The following is a 15,595-nucleotide window of genomic DNA, read 5'->3' on the forward strand; positions in this document are numbered from 1 at the left end:
AGTTATCATACTATTGCAAAAAATCTCACATTTAAGGCACAATGGTGTATTGATTATACTTCAGATTGCCTGTCAAGCACCATCCAGATGCTACATTGTATGCGTGAGAGCGGGCACTAGCTCCATATTACATCTAGATAGAGCTAGAATCCTCCCGTCTCAATCCGTAAGGCTGAGTCTACTAAGGGTCTTTCCGTCACCCTATTTAATTCAAATTTAACGATTAGTGAGTAAGAAGAAGGACCATGTTTTCACCAATCGGACCCCCCTATATTGCCCCAGGATAACGGAAAGCAGGGGATGACGGAAAGACCCTTCGTTGACTTATCCGTCGGCCCAGTTTGACGCCGCAGGCAAGTGGATCTGCCGTGCTCTGAAGGATTCAAAAGATTCGGTATTTAGCCAACAGACTTAGCCGTCCCAGCACTAAAACAGGACATATCTAAATCTCGTAGAAGCAAAAGTTCGGCTTGAATAAGTTGGTCTAGAAATCTAGCGATCTCCGTGCCTTTCCAAGTTTGGCAGAATAAGAGGGCGTTGCATGCTCTTAGACGGGGGTATTTATTTGTGCAAGCGAACAAGGAAGCTCTTCCTTCGAAGCAGGGATACGTTCGCTATGACCAGTAAGACTTTAACATCACAGATTCTTGGAAAAGTTCCGCCTGATGCGTCAATGAATTATCTATAGTTACTAGAACCGCGTAAATACCCTTGATACGAAGTATGCGGGCCATCTTGGCAGGCCTGAGCTTGGCTCATGTCAGTCAAGGATATACACAAGAAAGGAAGGTGTAGGTCAGATACCTTCGAGAGCAGAGACCTGGAAAAATTATAAAGACCACAACTTTTCTCGCTTCGTTTTGTGTTCGACAGTGCAATTGACAACGAACTCCTCAACTACTGGTCTTCTCCTTCAAACTTCTCTACAAATCAACCAATACTCAAGATGAAGGCTGTGACCTCGATCGTTCTTCACTGCGCTGCAGTGACTGTCGCTGCTGCAGTAAATCTTACGCCCCAATCTAGTCACAAAGGCAATCAACAGTGTACTGACTCTCTCTTAGGCTCTTCCTGACGAGAGCCAGGTAGTCACTGACCCTCTGGAGGGTTATGAGATTGTCCCAATGCAATGGAAAGGCTCTATCAAGGAGGGAGAGGCTCCTATCTCCCTAAATGGCACTATTGAGGTAAGAAATCTGTGAACACTTTTAGCTGCCTATAACTATACTAACACTAAGTGTCAGTCGGTTATATCTCAGATCAAGGAGCTTAACCCGGAGTTCGAGCTGCTAGAGGACGATACGGCCACCTTACCCACGATTGAAGAGCGCAACCCAGTAAGAGATATCTTCAATTTTATTCTTTTTAGCTATACATTCTAACCGGTAATCTAGTCCAACATCATTTGCAATGTCGGCGGGCACGGCTATGTCGATGTGCAAGCAGCTCGACGCGAACAACGGTACCTTCGCTCTTTGGGAACCAGTGTATGCGGTGTAGGTGGTGGTCCCGGCAAGTGCGCTCGTGTCTCCTGTTCCTACGGCGATGCTATATGGCTCTGCAACGACAACAGCTTCTACATTGAACCCCGGTGCAGTTACTTAGCGGACTATGTTGATCGCATTATTGCGGCGTGCCAGTCGAAAACCAGCAGCCCGCCTTGTACAAGCAAGCCTTGCCCTCCCAGCTGGACTGCGTATTTCGTTCGGGGCCAGCAATTCGATACTGACAGATACAACGTTATAGTTGGCAGAGACAACTGCTAGTTTGTTGATCGGCCGCATCATGGTTGTGTGAATGACTATGAAGAACGCTATATCGGAGTCTCCTGTGAAGGCGGGAGGCCTGGACTCAGGTCTAGCCAATGCGAGACATTGAGTCGCTAGACTAGATTACATTCTTCTATGCCCTGTCAGGCCCTGGTTTCGATTTCAATTAAACACCCTAAACTTCTCAACTCTTCCTAAAGTAACGATTTCATTTGAGAACTTAGAGATAGGCATTTCATATTGGTCTTCCCGGTAATGGGAGCTTGTCACCCTTGTGTCACAAAGCTGTCAATCGTGTAACAACCGGCCTTAATTGGCAAGGCAACTTGAAGGGCTTGTGTTCAGGCAATTACAAAGTAATTATAGGACGAGACGAGCTGTCAAGAAGCTTTGGGGCCTTCTCATTCAGTCCTGATAGTCGTAATGGCTTCCGCCGATAACCTGTCGTGCGTCAGTTGGTTTGCAACAAGGCAGTGGTAGTTCAGAGCTGAACGCAACAAATGGCTATTAACAGGTCTACTTCTGGATACGAGGATGTACGGTTTGCTTTGGCAACGATCCCAAGATTGATGTCTGGGCCTTTGACTAGTCCTCTTCCTCGCATTTGAACTTTGAGTTCCGTGATGCCGTTAAGATGTATGTAGAAAACGACTTCCATACGCTGAAATCGCTCCTCATTCCCCACTAGTTAAATTCCATTAGTCTTATTATCGAGCTCTCCTGCATGCAGAATATATAGTCACGGCCTGGGTTCAGTCCACGGATTCGAAAAAACGGATCCTTAACCAATATCATCCAGGCAGAATAATAAGCAGATTCGATACAAGATAACCTGTAGAGACCGGTAAATATCCATTATTAGCCTCTGATATACTCGATAAAGAGTTTGCCAGGCATACCTTTGACGTTGGAGTTACATACGCAAGAGATATTCCAGGCGCCGCGTTATCGTAACCTGAGCATCTGGGAAATTCACCGCCGGCAATTTCTGTTCATGGTTACGTTACTATCGGTACCTGACGAGGTGTTTGCCTAACTGTTTTTGCCATTTGAAGTACAATTAACGCAGATTCAAGCTCCAAGATCAGCCTTCACCTGGATTACGGCCATACCTTAAACCCTAGGTGTGATTCATTAGACGGCACAAGATCCGTTCAGCTCCAGCAAAATCAGTCTACAACTGCACACCTAACAATAACACAGTTATAGGTTTACATAATATAAATTATAAAGTCACACATAATATGTTTTCATGGAGAGTAAGGCTTCTTTGGAGGAGATTTCGATTCTGAGGATAATAAATGGAAAGGTATCAGGTCAAGGAATATTGAATATCAAGGGAGTCAAAATAACCAACCTGTTGGTAGAATCCAACTAAGGCTCAATATAGTTTATCGAAGTGACTGCTAGTACATATGGCAATATGTAGTGGAAAATACGGGATCTTGTCCGTTCTCCTATAGTTAACCCGGCAGATTAGTAGTTAGGTCCGTGACAACCAGCTAATCCTTCCAGTTAGGTGTTGATGTTTTTTTTTGCTTATTGATTTAAACTATTGATCATTCTTAATTACAGTTACTGTTAGCTTTTTTGCAGATTGTAATACACGACCTGATAAACCGCGCAAATTCACCAAGGAGTGGCTCCCAGTAGCTGTCTGTATTGTGAGACATATATAGATATTAATCTCAGCTAAATACGGATAAACAGAGGAACAGCTCGGCACGCTCTTTGATGAGGAGGTTGACCGTATTACAAGAAAGACTAATCTGGTACATTTTCCTGACATAAGACGATAGCACGAGATCTTCTAGGCCAAATTATTTCGAGGCCATGATCAACCTAGGTTACCGTCAAATTATCAAACAGCTGATTTCATTCAATGGCGGCTTTTACAGCATTCTTTCCGGATTTGAAGATATGCTTGTTGAGTCTCATTGTCCCAAGTACATCCTCTTCGAGATATACTGATCAAGCTGAATATCATGGACAGTCCTAGGATGATTATATAGACCTATAAATATGTGCTAAGTAAACTGTCCATTTTAGAAACTGGCCGCTAAGCTGACTGCCAATACTCAGTCGATCCGGTTCAGGGCGTGGGGATATGTTCAAGTTCAGTCCTGTAATCACTCTGGACATAGCTGTCTAAATTCGACATTCTATGGCTCGTTACAGGTTTATTAGATCCCTTCAAAGGGGCTAAACTCTCCGGAACCTTCTTAGTCTAATGGCAAAGGTTGCTTGTGAGAAAAGATGGTGGGCTCCATCTCCTTCATAGTTGATCGACAACTCAGCATTGGCGTGCAAGAGATACGCTCGACATCAGGCTTCAGTGATATCATGAGTCTCTGTTCTCACAACCCTGTCACCTCTGATACTGCGACGACAGTCTCAGTGTATAATCAGCTCGCAATGAGCCTGACATAAGCCCTCACAGCAAGAAGGCTTGTACATACGACCATACCTATCAGAGAACTCGGGATCCCGTCCGCTCTCCCATAGATAAGCTGATAAGGGGCGGATTAGTAGTTGGGTCGGTGACGACCAGCGAATCCCCGCTGTTGTATGTTTTTATGATCATATCTGCTGTCCTTTTTGCTCTATCTACTACCTAGGCTGCGACTCAGTCAGCCCAGCAACTAGTGCATATGGGAAGGATAAGACAGGCATTTAGATTAACAACCCAATCCTTAACTATATTATTTGAGATTGGCATTTACTATTCTTGAGAATGTCGTTAGTTCGTGATCTATATCTTATCTGATCTGGTGGATCCATAGTACGCGAAGTTATACACTAACCCCGATATCTCCACTTCCGTCATCGGCCAACCCACTAACGTTTTTTCTCTCATTCTCACCCGCCACTTTGATCTTGGCATCAAAGACATCCACATGCTCCTTCGGTCATGTCTCCAAAACCATCCGCAAGGCCTCAGAGCCCTCGAAACTCAGAATCAGACGAAGCACCTCTCCTCTCCCGCAACCCCTCACCTCACTCCCCTCCGCCCCCAAAACCGCCTGTATCATGGTCGTCCCTTCCAAACAAAGGCCAACTCGCTGTGATTCTCCTCGCGCGTCTCGCAGAACCCCTCAGCGAGCGCTCCCTAGCTTCATACCTCTTCTTTCAGCTCCAATGGTTCAATCCCGATATTGATCCTTCGGAAATTCCGAAGCAGATGGGCTATATCACTGCAACGTTTGCCGCTGCACAGTGCCTTACGTCTATGTGGTGGGGGAGGGCGGCTGATCATCCGAGACTGGGGAGGAAACGTGTCTTGCTGATTGGGCTTGGGGGGTCGTCTTTGTCGGCTTTGGGGATGGGGTTTTCGAGGTCGCTTGGGATGGCGTTCTTTTTTCGGTTTTGTGCGGGGGCGTTGAATGGAAATATTGGGGTTTTGAGGACAATGGTCTCTGAAATCGTTCCTGAGAAGCGGTAAGTTGAGAGAGGTCTTGGGACTAATAGCTCACTGACTTTGTGCCTCAAGACACAAAACCAGGGCTTTCCTCCTACTACCGATGTGCTTCAACGTCGGAGTCATTATTGGACCTCTCCTGACAGGTTTCATGGCTGATCCCGTTCACACGCTCCCTGGAATCTTTGGTCCAGGCTCTCTCCTTGGCGGAAAGAATGGCGTGCAATGGCTCGAGAAGTTCCCTTACGCCCTGCCAAACCTCTTTTGCTTCTCAATCCTCATGTCAGCCTTTTTTCTAGTCATTCTTGGCCTTGATGAAACACACTCGCATCTTCGACATCGCCCTGATCCGGGACGCAAGCTTGGAAAACTTTTACTGCGAATCATTCTCCGCCGAAAGAAGAATGAGCATCTTTATATATCTATCAACACTGAGGATCCGTCTGAGGAGCTGATGGATCATGACGCGGACCAAGAATCCGGGGAAGGTTCAAGACCAGCTAAAACATACAGCAAGACACGTCCTCCATTCCGAGACGTTCTGACAAAGAATGTCTGTCTAAATATGCTACAGCGCTTTCTGCAATCGCTTCACGTCTCGGCATTCAACTCCATTCTTTTCAGTCTTCTGCCCACACCTAAAGCAGATTCTACTGATTTCCATCTACCCTTCCGCTTCACTGGCGGTCTAGGTCTGTCAAGTGAGAGAATGGGCTTGGCCAACACAATCATCGGGACGATCGGCATCCCTCTTCAACTCTTCATATACCCCAGACTCATCGGCAAACTTGGGGTAAAGGCTTCATACAGTGCTTTTCTTCCACTGAGCATTGTCGCCTATTTCCTTCTACCGTATCTTGTGCTGTTGCCAGACAATACCGCTCTGGTGTGGACTTGTCTTTCTGCCGTTTTGAGTCTGCAGGTACTGTCTCGAACATTTGTAAACCCTGCTACCATGATGCTTGTCAATGATTCTGCACCAAGTCCGAATTTGCTGGGTACGGTCCATGGTTTGGCCTCGAGTATTTCGAGTGCTGCTCGGATTATGGGACCTACGGTTGGTGGAACGTTGCTTGGATGGGGTCTTGCTCATAATCTTGTTGGACTGCCTTTATGGGTCTTGACGATTTTGGCTTCGGCAAATTGGGTTATTTTGTGGTGGATTGAGGATGTGAACATGTCTGAATGAGTCCTAGATCCATATGAATTCATGAGAAGGTTAAGTTGAGTTCTTGGTATGATGGATAGGTCTTTTTTGGTATTCAGCGGTTGGCTTTTGAGCTATCGCGATGTCTTGGTGATGCTAAAGCACATGTTCCTTTTGGGTTTCCAGCGAATTGGACCCTGCTTTCATTCTGGCCCCTTCTTTCGCCTCTCAGCCTCTCGTGAATGAAGACGATATCTCCATCGCACGCTCTCGTTCTCAAGCATCCGAATCCTCATCACTATCCTCCTCCACAACAAGGTCAATAACCAAAGCCGCCTTATCACTCAACTTATCCAACTGAAACCCTGCCGCAAGCGCATCCGTCGCATCGTGTATACAGCCCGCAACATCGAGTCCAATATCATACTCTTTGAGCGCAAGACAAATCACCCTAAAATGCTCATGATGAACATCCTCATCGTCGCCTGCGTCAAAGATGAGTACAGCATTGCGGTGGATAAGACAGAAATCATCCTGCACACCAGGATATTTCCTGATGGCTGCCAGTTTTGCTGGCGTGCAGGATGAGCTGGCGACGAGTCGTGTAAAGGTGCGCGCGTTGAGAAGGGCGTCGACGGATGAGGATGATTTCGGGTTGAAGATAATTACATTAGGGGGGAGCCCTGGTGTTTCTGAAGGAGGGTTTTGTGCTGTCATTGTAGATGTAACTCAATGCGTTGGAGTTGGAAAGGCGTTGGTGATCGGGCATTTTGGCGTGCAAAAAAAGTGAGAGCAAATTGGGTTAAGGCGTGATGAGTCATCCTGTTCAGGGTAGGTTTATTGCACAGCAGTGGTTTCCTTGTTCAGCAATTAATAGCATAGACGATCAATATTTAGCAAAACAAATACCAATTAATTCATCAAGCTCAGAAGATATCTGCGTTTTTGTAACAATCAAGTTTACTTATGAGGGACACGTAGAAAAGTGGATATTTACCACTATCATCAGCTTGTTGTCTGCCTCAGCTCAGGGTAAAAACGACGTGAGCATTTTTTGCAGCCGGCGACCGCTGCAGCAGAACCACTTCAATTCGCTGAGTAAATATAACTAGAGTTACAATTTCTATGAAGTCCTGGATTGATTTGATTATGATTTGTTCTGACAATAATTAAGTCGATATAAACATTCTCGTCGAGTCATACTCATAATCGGTTAGTGCTTAACTTCTTCCGACGCGTCTTATCGGACCAATTATAGTCCACTCTGAGAGGCAACCAAAAGCTTATCTGCGCGCGATGAGATTGAGGCGCAGGCCAGACTCCATGAGGCGTAGGGACCAAAAGAACGGCCAGAACGGTCCCGAACATGCAAAGAAAAGGCCTAAACCGTTATTGCATGAAGCTATGGACGTTTAATTTGGCCCTTGGCCAGAATCTGATTGGGGCAATGTTCCATTTCGCGGCGCATTGTGAGCACTTGGCTTCCGATGGGGTAAACGCCAAAAATAGCCAATTCTCATGCGCCTCTACGGCTGCTGACCGACTTCCACGAATTGTATAATTCCAGTTCTTGCGAGCTTTACTAGATATAAATGACTCAAAATCTCGATATTGGATTGAATGCCTTGAATCCTAATGATTGGAACGCTCCATCGTAAATACAGTTTACTCGGCCATTGAGAACCAACAGCCCTATGAGCTCTAGGGGCCTGTTGGTTTACCCCAGACATTCCTCACGACGGTCTGACTGCGCCCCCACATGACTCACCTCCCATGTCAAGGCATACTCGGTGCCTTCCAAATAGAGTGTAGCAAACAAACTCACCTATAACTTCTCAGCCCTACAACCCGTGTGACTCACGCGGTAGCATTTCCATCTTTATATAAGCTGTATATCTATCCCAAATCATTTCCAGATCTTCATCAGGAATCATCATGGAAAAGGTACGCAAGACGTTCTTCGACCCTTTGGCTACGTCAAAGGGTCGGATAACGGAATTACTACAAGCTTTGCCGGTTGGCTCTGCACATCCTTACAGCCCTGAGGGCATATTACTATGTCGAACCAAGAATGGTATCGAAGAGATTGATATCTCGAATTACAGCCAAGACTACTTTTTCAACTCTGTTGACTTGGGAGAGATGGGGGAGATTCTGCTGAGACGGATGAAGGGTTTCAGAGAACATCTGGGTAAGAGTGCAGAATATTTACAGAAGCTGGCTGGTGTTAACAATTATTAGCCGTGTTTGATGACTTTCAGATCATGCAGGCTCCAGCAGCTACCTTCAAGATCCCCGTGGTTTCAGGTCAGATTACCATCCTCGCGGTATCAGAACGAACTCCTACGTATTACGACTTCTGCTTTGCCGATAACGAATGTAACACCTGTTGTTGGCTCGAACGAACGACTTTTTCTGGAATCAAGCATAGCGGTGATCTTCTCAACCAGCAGGATCTTCTGGACTATGTGAGGATAGACAATGATACCCTGACGGAAAAGCCTATCTGCGTCTTTATCTCCGGATACACGAAGACACGGATCACGAGGTTCTTAGGAACGCACCCAGCCCTGATGGTTGCGGACCATGTTGACAAGGTTAGTAACTAGAACTCGATGTGAGCTAACGAGGCTAATCACGGCTAGATTCTCTACATCATCCCCGTTCCTTTGGACAAGGCGACTATTGGGGATGCCACTATCTGCTGTCCTCTGGTCATCAAGCGTGATGAGGATTCTATCATCTGCTCTATCCTTCCCAAGGCGACAACTGATAGGAACATGATGTGTGACAGTAGGAAGCTCATCAGCCCTTGCTTTCCTGAAGCTATCAATAGCGCTGACTTCACCTTAACTGAAACGCTGCCTGCTATAGCTGCGGAGGACAAGAAGGTTGAGAAAAGTGATGAGGTGGAAAGTGAGGTACAGGTTTCTGACAAGAGACATGCCATCTTGACCACCAACCCTTCAAATCTTCCCTCTTTCCTGGCTTCTTCTGACGCCCAAGTTATTCGCTTCAGCACCGGTATCGAATTTATGTCTTCAGATTCCAACAGCACGTCACAGGACAATGCAGCTGTTGTTCTTCCCTGCATCTTTGGGTCTCAGCTTCAAGGTCCAATGCTTCTCTCCACCGGCAGCGCTCCATCCAATGTTCCTTTCAAGGATGAGAAGGCTCTTTGCGCTTATTACGAACAACTGGAGAGTATTGCCGTGGTAGTCGATGAGCGCATGACCGATAACGCGCGAAACTTGGCTTCCGGTCTTCGGATGAATACCTTGTTCATCGTGCAGATCAAGACCAGGGAGAAGCATGAGACCGAAGAACAAGTCTCGGCTGTGTTGAGTTCGGCGAATATTAACGCTGTTACGGCACTTGCAGGACCTCAGTCTTTGATTGTGGGCAATATCGGTGACAAGTTTTACTTCTATCGGGGTTTAGCGAATCACAAGATCTTGGACACGACCAAGTTGAACTTTGGAGCAGATATCACCGATGCCATCACCTCGAACAGCGTGGAATCGCTATTGGCTCCAAATATTCCCCGACTTGTGAATCTCAGTGATGACAACACTATTTATCTCCCCTACTCAGCCCAGGTCGTTCGTCCTCAAGACTTGGCCGGTATATTTGAGGGTCTCAGCATCGCCGAGATCAACACCATGCACGACGACATCACCGCCGCAGTTCCCCAACTCCAGACCCTCCTGAGCCAAAAGGACCTCCAGCAACTCTCCAAGACTTTGGTTGACACGCTCTCTGCCAAGATCGACAAGAAGATGGCCCCTCTTCGAAGCGAGTACATAGCCTTCATCGCCGCCAATCTCCGCACTGATGATCAAGCCATTCTCAACAAGAAGAACAAGATGCTCGGAGATATGAGAAAGGCTAACAAGGAAGTTCAGACTGTTCTTGAGCCTGTGATTACTAGTCTCGCGAATATGATCTCTGTTCAGACGACGTCGAAGAGAACGCATGATATGAAGAGACTTATGAGACAGGCACAGATCCAGAATAATGTTGAGGCGACCAAGTCGATGACTTTTGAGAGCTTGACGGGTTTGTTGGAGAAGCATGCTGAGGAGATGGGGGTGATGCTGTTGAATATTGAGACAGTGCCTTATAAGGAGATGCTGGCGAAGTTGAAGGGCACTACCATTGACGCCAAGTAAGTTTACGATATCCGCCCACTTGAGACTTTGTTTACTAACATTACTAGGCCCTGCTGTGCACTTGACGATCGAATTCTGCATCTTGACGGCTTCGACGCTGGTATCATCATGGAGCAATCCCAAAGCCAACACGCCGGCCCTCTCGTCAGCCAAGCCGGTCCTAACCATCCTATCCTCGCACTTCCCTACCTCAGCCAGCAGCGCGGCGTCGGCTCCATGCTAGCATGGGTCTGCTGGGATGAGTTCGTAAATCTCAAGAGTCCATACAGTATTCGCTGGATGGAGAAGTGTAACGAATCACACATTGCCGCGCTGAGAATCATGATGAGAGATACACTGAGTCAGGCTGTCGCTTCGCGGGAGTATAACTTTGAAGCGGGAAGTCCTGAGATCGGCCATTTGATGAGTTCGTTGCTTATGGCGGCTATGTCGAAGCTTGCTGCGATGAGGACCAGTGCTCCTGTTGTGTTGGATACGGCGGAGGATACGGTTACGAGATTGATGAGAGGTCTCTTCGGGAACCTGATGACGATTGCGGGTTCGGGTGTGAGGCCTTTGAGTATGGTCTGGCAGCTCTTTGGGCTGAATCCTCAGTATGATGTTCCCACCACGGACGCCGATTGGGTTTGGTACGAGAACGTCGTCGAGCTGTATCCCTACACTGGCTGGCCTTTGAACACGTTCAACGGCAATCTGCTCAAGCTTCTTGACAAGATCATCGTGCGGGTCATCACCAAGAACGAGAACGTCGCGGAGATCAAGCAGAGTAAGGCCTATGATATGGTGCAGTACTGCAAGCTGCGAAACATCCAGCTTGAGCACTGCCGTACCATCACCACCGTCTTTGAACGAATGCTCACCACGGATGGTATGGATATTGCAGCCATCGCGGGACGGCTCCAGGAAAATGTTCCCAGTGAGCTTGAGAAGCAGACCAAGGGCTACACGAGAATGATGCGATATCTCGGCCATCTTGCTAGAGGCGGCGCGAGGCGTCCTACAGATGATCTCGTCTACGGCAACGTGTACACCAAGCGCTCAGCTGCTTTCAAGGATCTCAAGATCGCAGTCGCACTAGCATGCCAAGACAAGGACTGGGATGCCGCAAAGGAAAACTGCCAGGCTGTTATTGACTTGCATACAGAGATTGCTGCCAAGTGGCAGATTCAGCCAGACCAGCTAAAGGTGCAGAACATCCACTACTACCGCGAACTCCTCGACGCAGATGTCTCCGAAGATGCCGAGCAAGAAGTCAAGAACCGCACGAGAAAGATCGTCGGACGCATCATGGACGACGCGGAGAAGAGGCGAATCCCATGGCAAGTCGGCAACGACGCAGCCAAGAATAACATCGAACCTCTTGACGAGCAGTTACTAGAGCAAGTCCTCACCGGAACACGACCTGAAGCTGAGACCAAGGCTGTAGTCCAAGTTGTCAAGGAGGAAATCGTTGAAGAAGAGAGCTTTTCAACATACAGGAGTTCTTTGGCGCCTGCATTTGTTTCGACGATGGAGAAGGCCCTCTCAGCAGAGGATGTCTGCGCGATAACCAAGATTCCTGAGTCTGCGATGAGAGTGTTCATCAAGGCGCTTAACCCTGAGTTTGAGTGGGATGATTTGGCGCAGCAGTTCAAGATTGTGATATTGAGTTTGTTGCGGGAGCGGTCGGGGCGGGTTGAGAGCAGACCTGCTGCCAGAATGTTGAGACTACGATGACTTTCACGGGCAATGGATACGTAATTATATGATTGAGATTAGTCTAGTGTTATTGGTCTTGGTAAATCAGGCTTTCTTATGTATAGCTCGCTCTAATGAAATGATATCTAAAGTTTCTCTGCCCGGGAGTTCCTAATGGTCTTATCAACTATGCGCATTGCTCGAAGACATTCCTCGTCTCTGTATCGTGGTGCAATGATTTGGATTGCAGTTGGTGCACCATCTGTGGCCTCGGGAATGTCTGATATCTGTTAGCTACGGTAGAATAGTCTTTTATCTGGTAAAACTTACAATCAGGGTCGAATGGGGCTTTGGCCTTGACGTGTTCGGAATCTTCAAACTTGGAAGAGTTGCCAAACGGAATAATACCAGCAGGGAACTGTCATCATATTAGCATGCCCCATTTTCTGATATGGAATGATCAAAACTTACATCCAAGACATTCCACATGAGGGTATAAATAGGAACACCATAAGTATCATGAGGAATAGCCGTAGTAGCAGCTCCAGGAGCAAGGATAACATCAAGCTTGTTGTCACGATACGTCTCCTGCCAAGCCTTAAGGTACTCAAAGCGCACCTCATTCAGCCGAGACAACTTCGTAGGTGTGTCCAGATCCGGAGGAACAGGGAAGTTGCCGTTGGTAAAGGGATGAACAGCGATAGCCACAGAGTTAACAAGTGGTTCACCGATCTCCCGAGAAACAGTATCGAGATCAGGGCCCATGATACTAAATAACTGGAATCCGATTCTTCCACCAAGACCAGCGTTTCGCTTAGGATCTTGAGAGAGGTAAACAAGCTTATGGCCTGCGTTCTCAAGTGCAGAAGCAGCCTTTGCTAAAGCACGTCGAACAGGTGGATGCAGAGGATAATCGGGGTCTTCAGCCATCACACCAATAGTAAGTTTGGTATCTGCCTCACCGAGATCTCTCCAGGGAATATCCGCAACAGTGGGATCATAGTTCCAAGGCCGTTGAGCAAGAGTGATCTTCATGAATAGCTCAAGATCTTCGATGGAGTTGGCCATGGGGCCACCGACTGGTGCAATACCAGGGAGATGATCCTTGGGGAAAGGATATTCTGATTGGCCTCCAAAGGGTACGCGTTCCGAAGTAGGCTTGAATCCGTAGATACCGCAGCATAAGGATGGAATGCGGATGGAGCCGGCAATGTCACTGCCGACACCGAGGGGAGATCCTCTAAAGGCGACGAGAGCGCCCTCACCGCCGGTTGAACCACCTGCTGTGAGGCTGGTGTTGTGAGGGTTGAGAGTTCTTCCAAAGATGTTGTTTTCCGAATCTGCCGTCTACAGGGTGTCAGAAAGTCCAGTTGTTGTAGTATGGGGAATAGCTTACCATCATTGTCTGGGGCAGGTTTGTCTTGCAGTACAAAACAGCTCCAGCGTCAAGCAACAAGTCAACGAGTGCAGAATTGTGGTCAGGCATTGGTTGGCGAAGAAACTCAACATATCCGACGGTGGCATGGTGGCCTTTAACGCGATATGAGTCCTGGTTTGTTAGTAGAGGTTCTGCTGTTGGGGTTGTTGATGCATACCTTGAGACTAATGGGCAATCCATGGAGTGGACCAGTCAACTTTCCTGTCGTCTTTAATTGGTGATCAAGTTCCTTAGCTCTTTGAATGCCCTCCTTGAACATAATCTCAGTCAAACACGATGTCTGCTTCTGTTAGTACAAGTTCCCACGGTTGTCTTGGTGTAACATACCAATTGCTGAGCAAGACTTGCACGCTTGGAAAACGCCACAGTAACCTCCTCTGAAGAGAGTTCTTGAGAATGTATCTTGCTCAACAACTCAGCAGCAGTATGCCTCTCCGTGATAGCAATCTCCTTCTCCGTCAAAAGTCCAGACCTTTGAACGGCCTTTGACTCAATAAGCTTGCTCCCACCACCATCTCCAGTATTCTTCAGTCCCTGGAGTTGTTTCTCTGAGAGAAGCCATTCTGTCGGTACAGCATCACGCTGCTTCTCGCGGTGCTCAGCAGCAATGGTCTTCCAGTTGGTGGTAGTAGCAGGCATGGTGAATGATGTGAGGATGATGAGATTTGCTGGAGGAGCATTCTGGTCTCCGCATTGTTTTTAATGAGGAAAGAGAGCAGGCGACGGAGTTCCGGAGGTCTAGATCATCTAATCTCCCCCACAACACGGTAGGTTACCCCATACTGCAAGCCGAGATAGCGTCGCCGCGAGTTTTGGAGGGGTTTGTTTTAGCTCTGCCGCGCATGTAATGCCCTAATTTGGCAGTTGGAGCCGCCGACGTGTCGGCAAATTCATGCGGCACGGAAACAGGGTCTGATCTGCAGTGCCAAACTATAGTATCATCGGTATCATTTCCGTGGCAGTCATCGTAACAATCCGCGTATCAAATAGAACATGATTTGTAAAGATAAAAAGATGCCCTGGTCTTCCTAATCAAGTGCACTAGGTTTCAGCAAGATCAGATCTCAGATCTAACACTCCCTGCTCACTCCCCGGTCCATCACCTTCGGAATGGCTTCTCACGTTCCATCCCCCGGAAACGACTTCTCTCCTTCCGAAGCCGATATCCCATCCATGCGCATGCCGCATCTCGAGTTCATCTACCGCATCGTTGCCGAGATGGACAAAGAAGGGGTTACCGAGATTGCAGGCATCGACGGAACCTCCAAGAGCAGAGTTGTCCTCCCCATCCAAGGAGGGCAAGTAAATGGTCCTCAGATTAAGGGAGTCATCGTTGACAAGAGCGGTGCCGACTGGGCCGAAGTCATTAACCCCAATAAGGTGAATACTATGCAAGAAAAGAAGAAAGCTTATCGTCGATTAGCTAGCTAACAGGGGTATAGTCTCTGGTTCGGTTAAATGCCATGTACACGCTGCGGACTCATGATAACGTACATATCCTTGTTAAAGCACAGGGCATCTATCGTACTGGACCTGGAGTGGAGGAGCAGGTGGGAGAGCGGGATACCGTTACGCAAGATGAGATGGAGTATTTTACGCATATTAAGTTCGAGGCCCCTGGTGATAGTTCCTATGGCTGGTTGAACAGCGTCGTTGCTATTGGGGTTATGATAATGTCGCAGGGGAGGCCAGTCATTGACTGTTTTCGGTTGACAAACTTTCCTCGAAAGAGAGCTGCCAACTTGTAGATGGAGAATTGATATAATAACGTAAAGTTCCACATCGTATCTTTGAGCAGCAGCTTCGTGTGGGGTTGAATGATCCGGGAATAACTACTTTTCCCACATAATGTTACTCAACGACGTAATGATCTCCCTGGGCCGGGTGAGGCTGAGTCTAAAACGCCGCCGCATTTCTAAAGGTGTGACATGCCCTAGCGAATTACGATGCAGCCAATAGGACGGTGGCTGTTTG

General features: G+C 47.5%; 6 protein-coding genes and 1 non-coding gene; 5 read left to right on the forward strand and 2 right to left on the reverse strand.

Annotated features, from left to right (window-relative positions):
- Positions 1-946: 946 nt before the first annotated feature.
- FFUJ_02263 (uncharacterized protein) lies at positions 947-1,766 on the forward strand (the record flags this gene model as incomplete). XM_023573972.1 has 4 exons in its annotated part: positions 947-1,003; positions 1,065-1,187; positions 1,245-1,337; positions 1,395-1,766. 4 exons carry the CDS (start codon positions 947-949, stop codon positions 1,764-1,766), a joined length of 645 nt encoding a protein of 214 aa, XP_023427409.1.
- Positions 1,767-4,226: 2,460 nt separating this feature from the next.
- FFUJ_scaffold04.rrna7 lies at positions 4,227-4,342 on the forward strand. Its single transcript, XR_002792838.1, has one exon. It is a non-coding gene; the product is annotated as a ribosomal RNA (ribosomal RNA).
- Positions 4,343-4,680: 338 nt separating this feature from the next.
- On the forward strand, positions 4,681-6,376 carry FFUJ_02264 (related to permease of the major facilitator superfamily; the record flags this gene model as incomplete). XM_023573974.1 has 2 exons in its annotated part: positions 4,681-5,207; positions 5,272-6,376. The coding sequence occupies 2 exons, from the start codon at positions 4,681-4,683 to the stop codon at positions 6,374-6,376; spliced, it is 1,632 nt and encodes a 543-aa protein (XP_023427410.1).
- Positions 6,377-6,610: 234 nt separating this feature from the next.
- On the reverse strand, positions 6,611-7,051 carry FFUJ_02265 (uncharacterized protein; the record flags this gene model as incomplete). The annotated part of the gene is made up of 1 exon (XM_023573975.1): positions 6,611-7,051. The coding sequence occupies one exon, from the start codon at positions 7,049-7,051 to the stop codon at positions 6,611-6,613; it is 441 nt and encodes a 146-aa protein (XP_023427411.1).
- Positions 7,052-8,269: 1,218 nt separating this feature from the next.
- Positions 8,270-12,222, forward strand: FFUJ_02266 (uncharacterized protein; the record flags this gene model as incomplete). XM_023573976.1 has 5 exons in its annotated part: positions 8,270-8,525; positions 8,576-8,931; positions 8,980-10,392; positions 10,447-10,502; positions 10,554-12,222. The coding sequence occupies 5 exons, from the start codon at positions 8,270-8,272 to the stop codon at positions 12,220-12,222; spliced, it is 3,750 nt and encodes a 1,249-aa protein (XP_023427412.1).
- A 107-nt stretch (positions 12,223-12,329) lies between these two features.
- On the reverse strand, positions 12,330-14,260 carry FFUJ_02267 (related to general amidase; the record flags this gene model as incomplete). XM_023573977.1 has 6 exons in its annotated part: positions 12,330-12,463; positions 12,514-12,601; positions 12,655-13,530; positions 13,580-13,732; positions 13,779-13,901; positions 13,949-14,260. The coding sequence occupies 6 exons, from the start codon at positions 14,258-14,260 to the stop codon at positions 12,330-12,332; spliced, it is 1,686 nt and encodes a 561-aa protein (XP_023427413.1).
- Positions 14,261-14,731: 471 nt separating this feature from the next.
- FFUJ_02268 (uncharacterized protein) lies at positions 14,732-15,369 on the forward strand (the record flags this gene model as incomplete). XM_023573978.1 has 2 exons in its annotated part: positions 14,732-15,001; positions 15,064-15,369. The coding sequence occupies 2 exons, from the start codon at positions 14,732-14,734 to the stop codon at positions 15,367-15,369; spliced, it is 576 nt and encodes a 191-aa protein (XP_023427414.1).
- Positions 15,370-15,595: the final 226 nt, after the last annotated feature.

Source organism: Fusarium fujikuroi, chromosome FFUJ_chr03 (genome assembly GCF_900079805.1).
Source record: "Fusarium fujikuroi IMI 58289 draft genome, chromosome FFUJ_chr03".
Classification (NCBI taxonomy): domain Eukaryota; kingdom Fungi; phylum Ascomycota; class Sordariomycetes; order Hypocreales; family Nectriaceae; genus Fusarium; species Fusarium fujikuroi.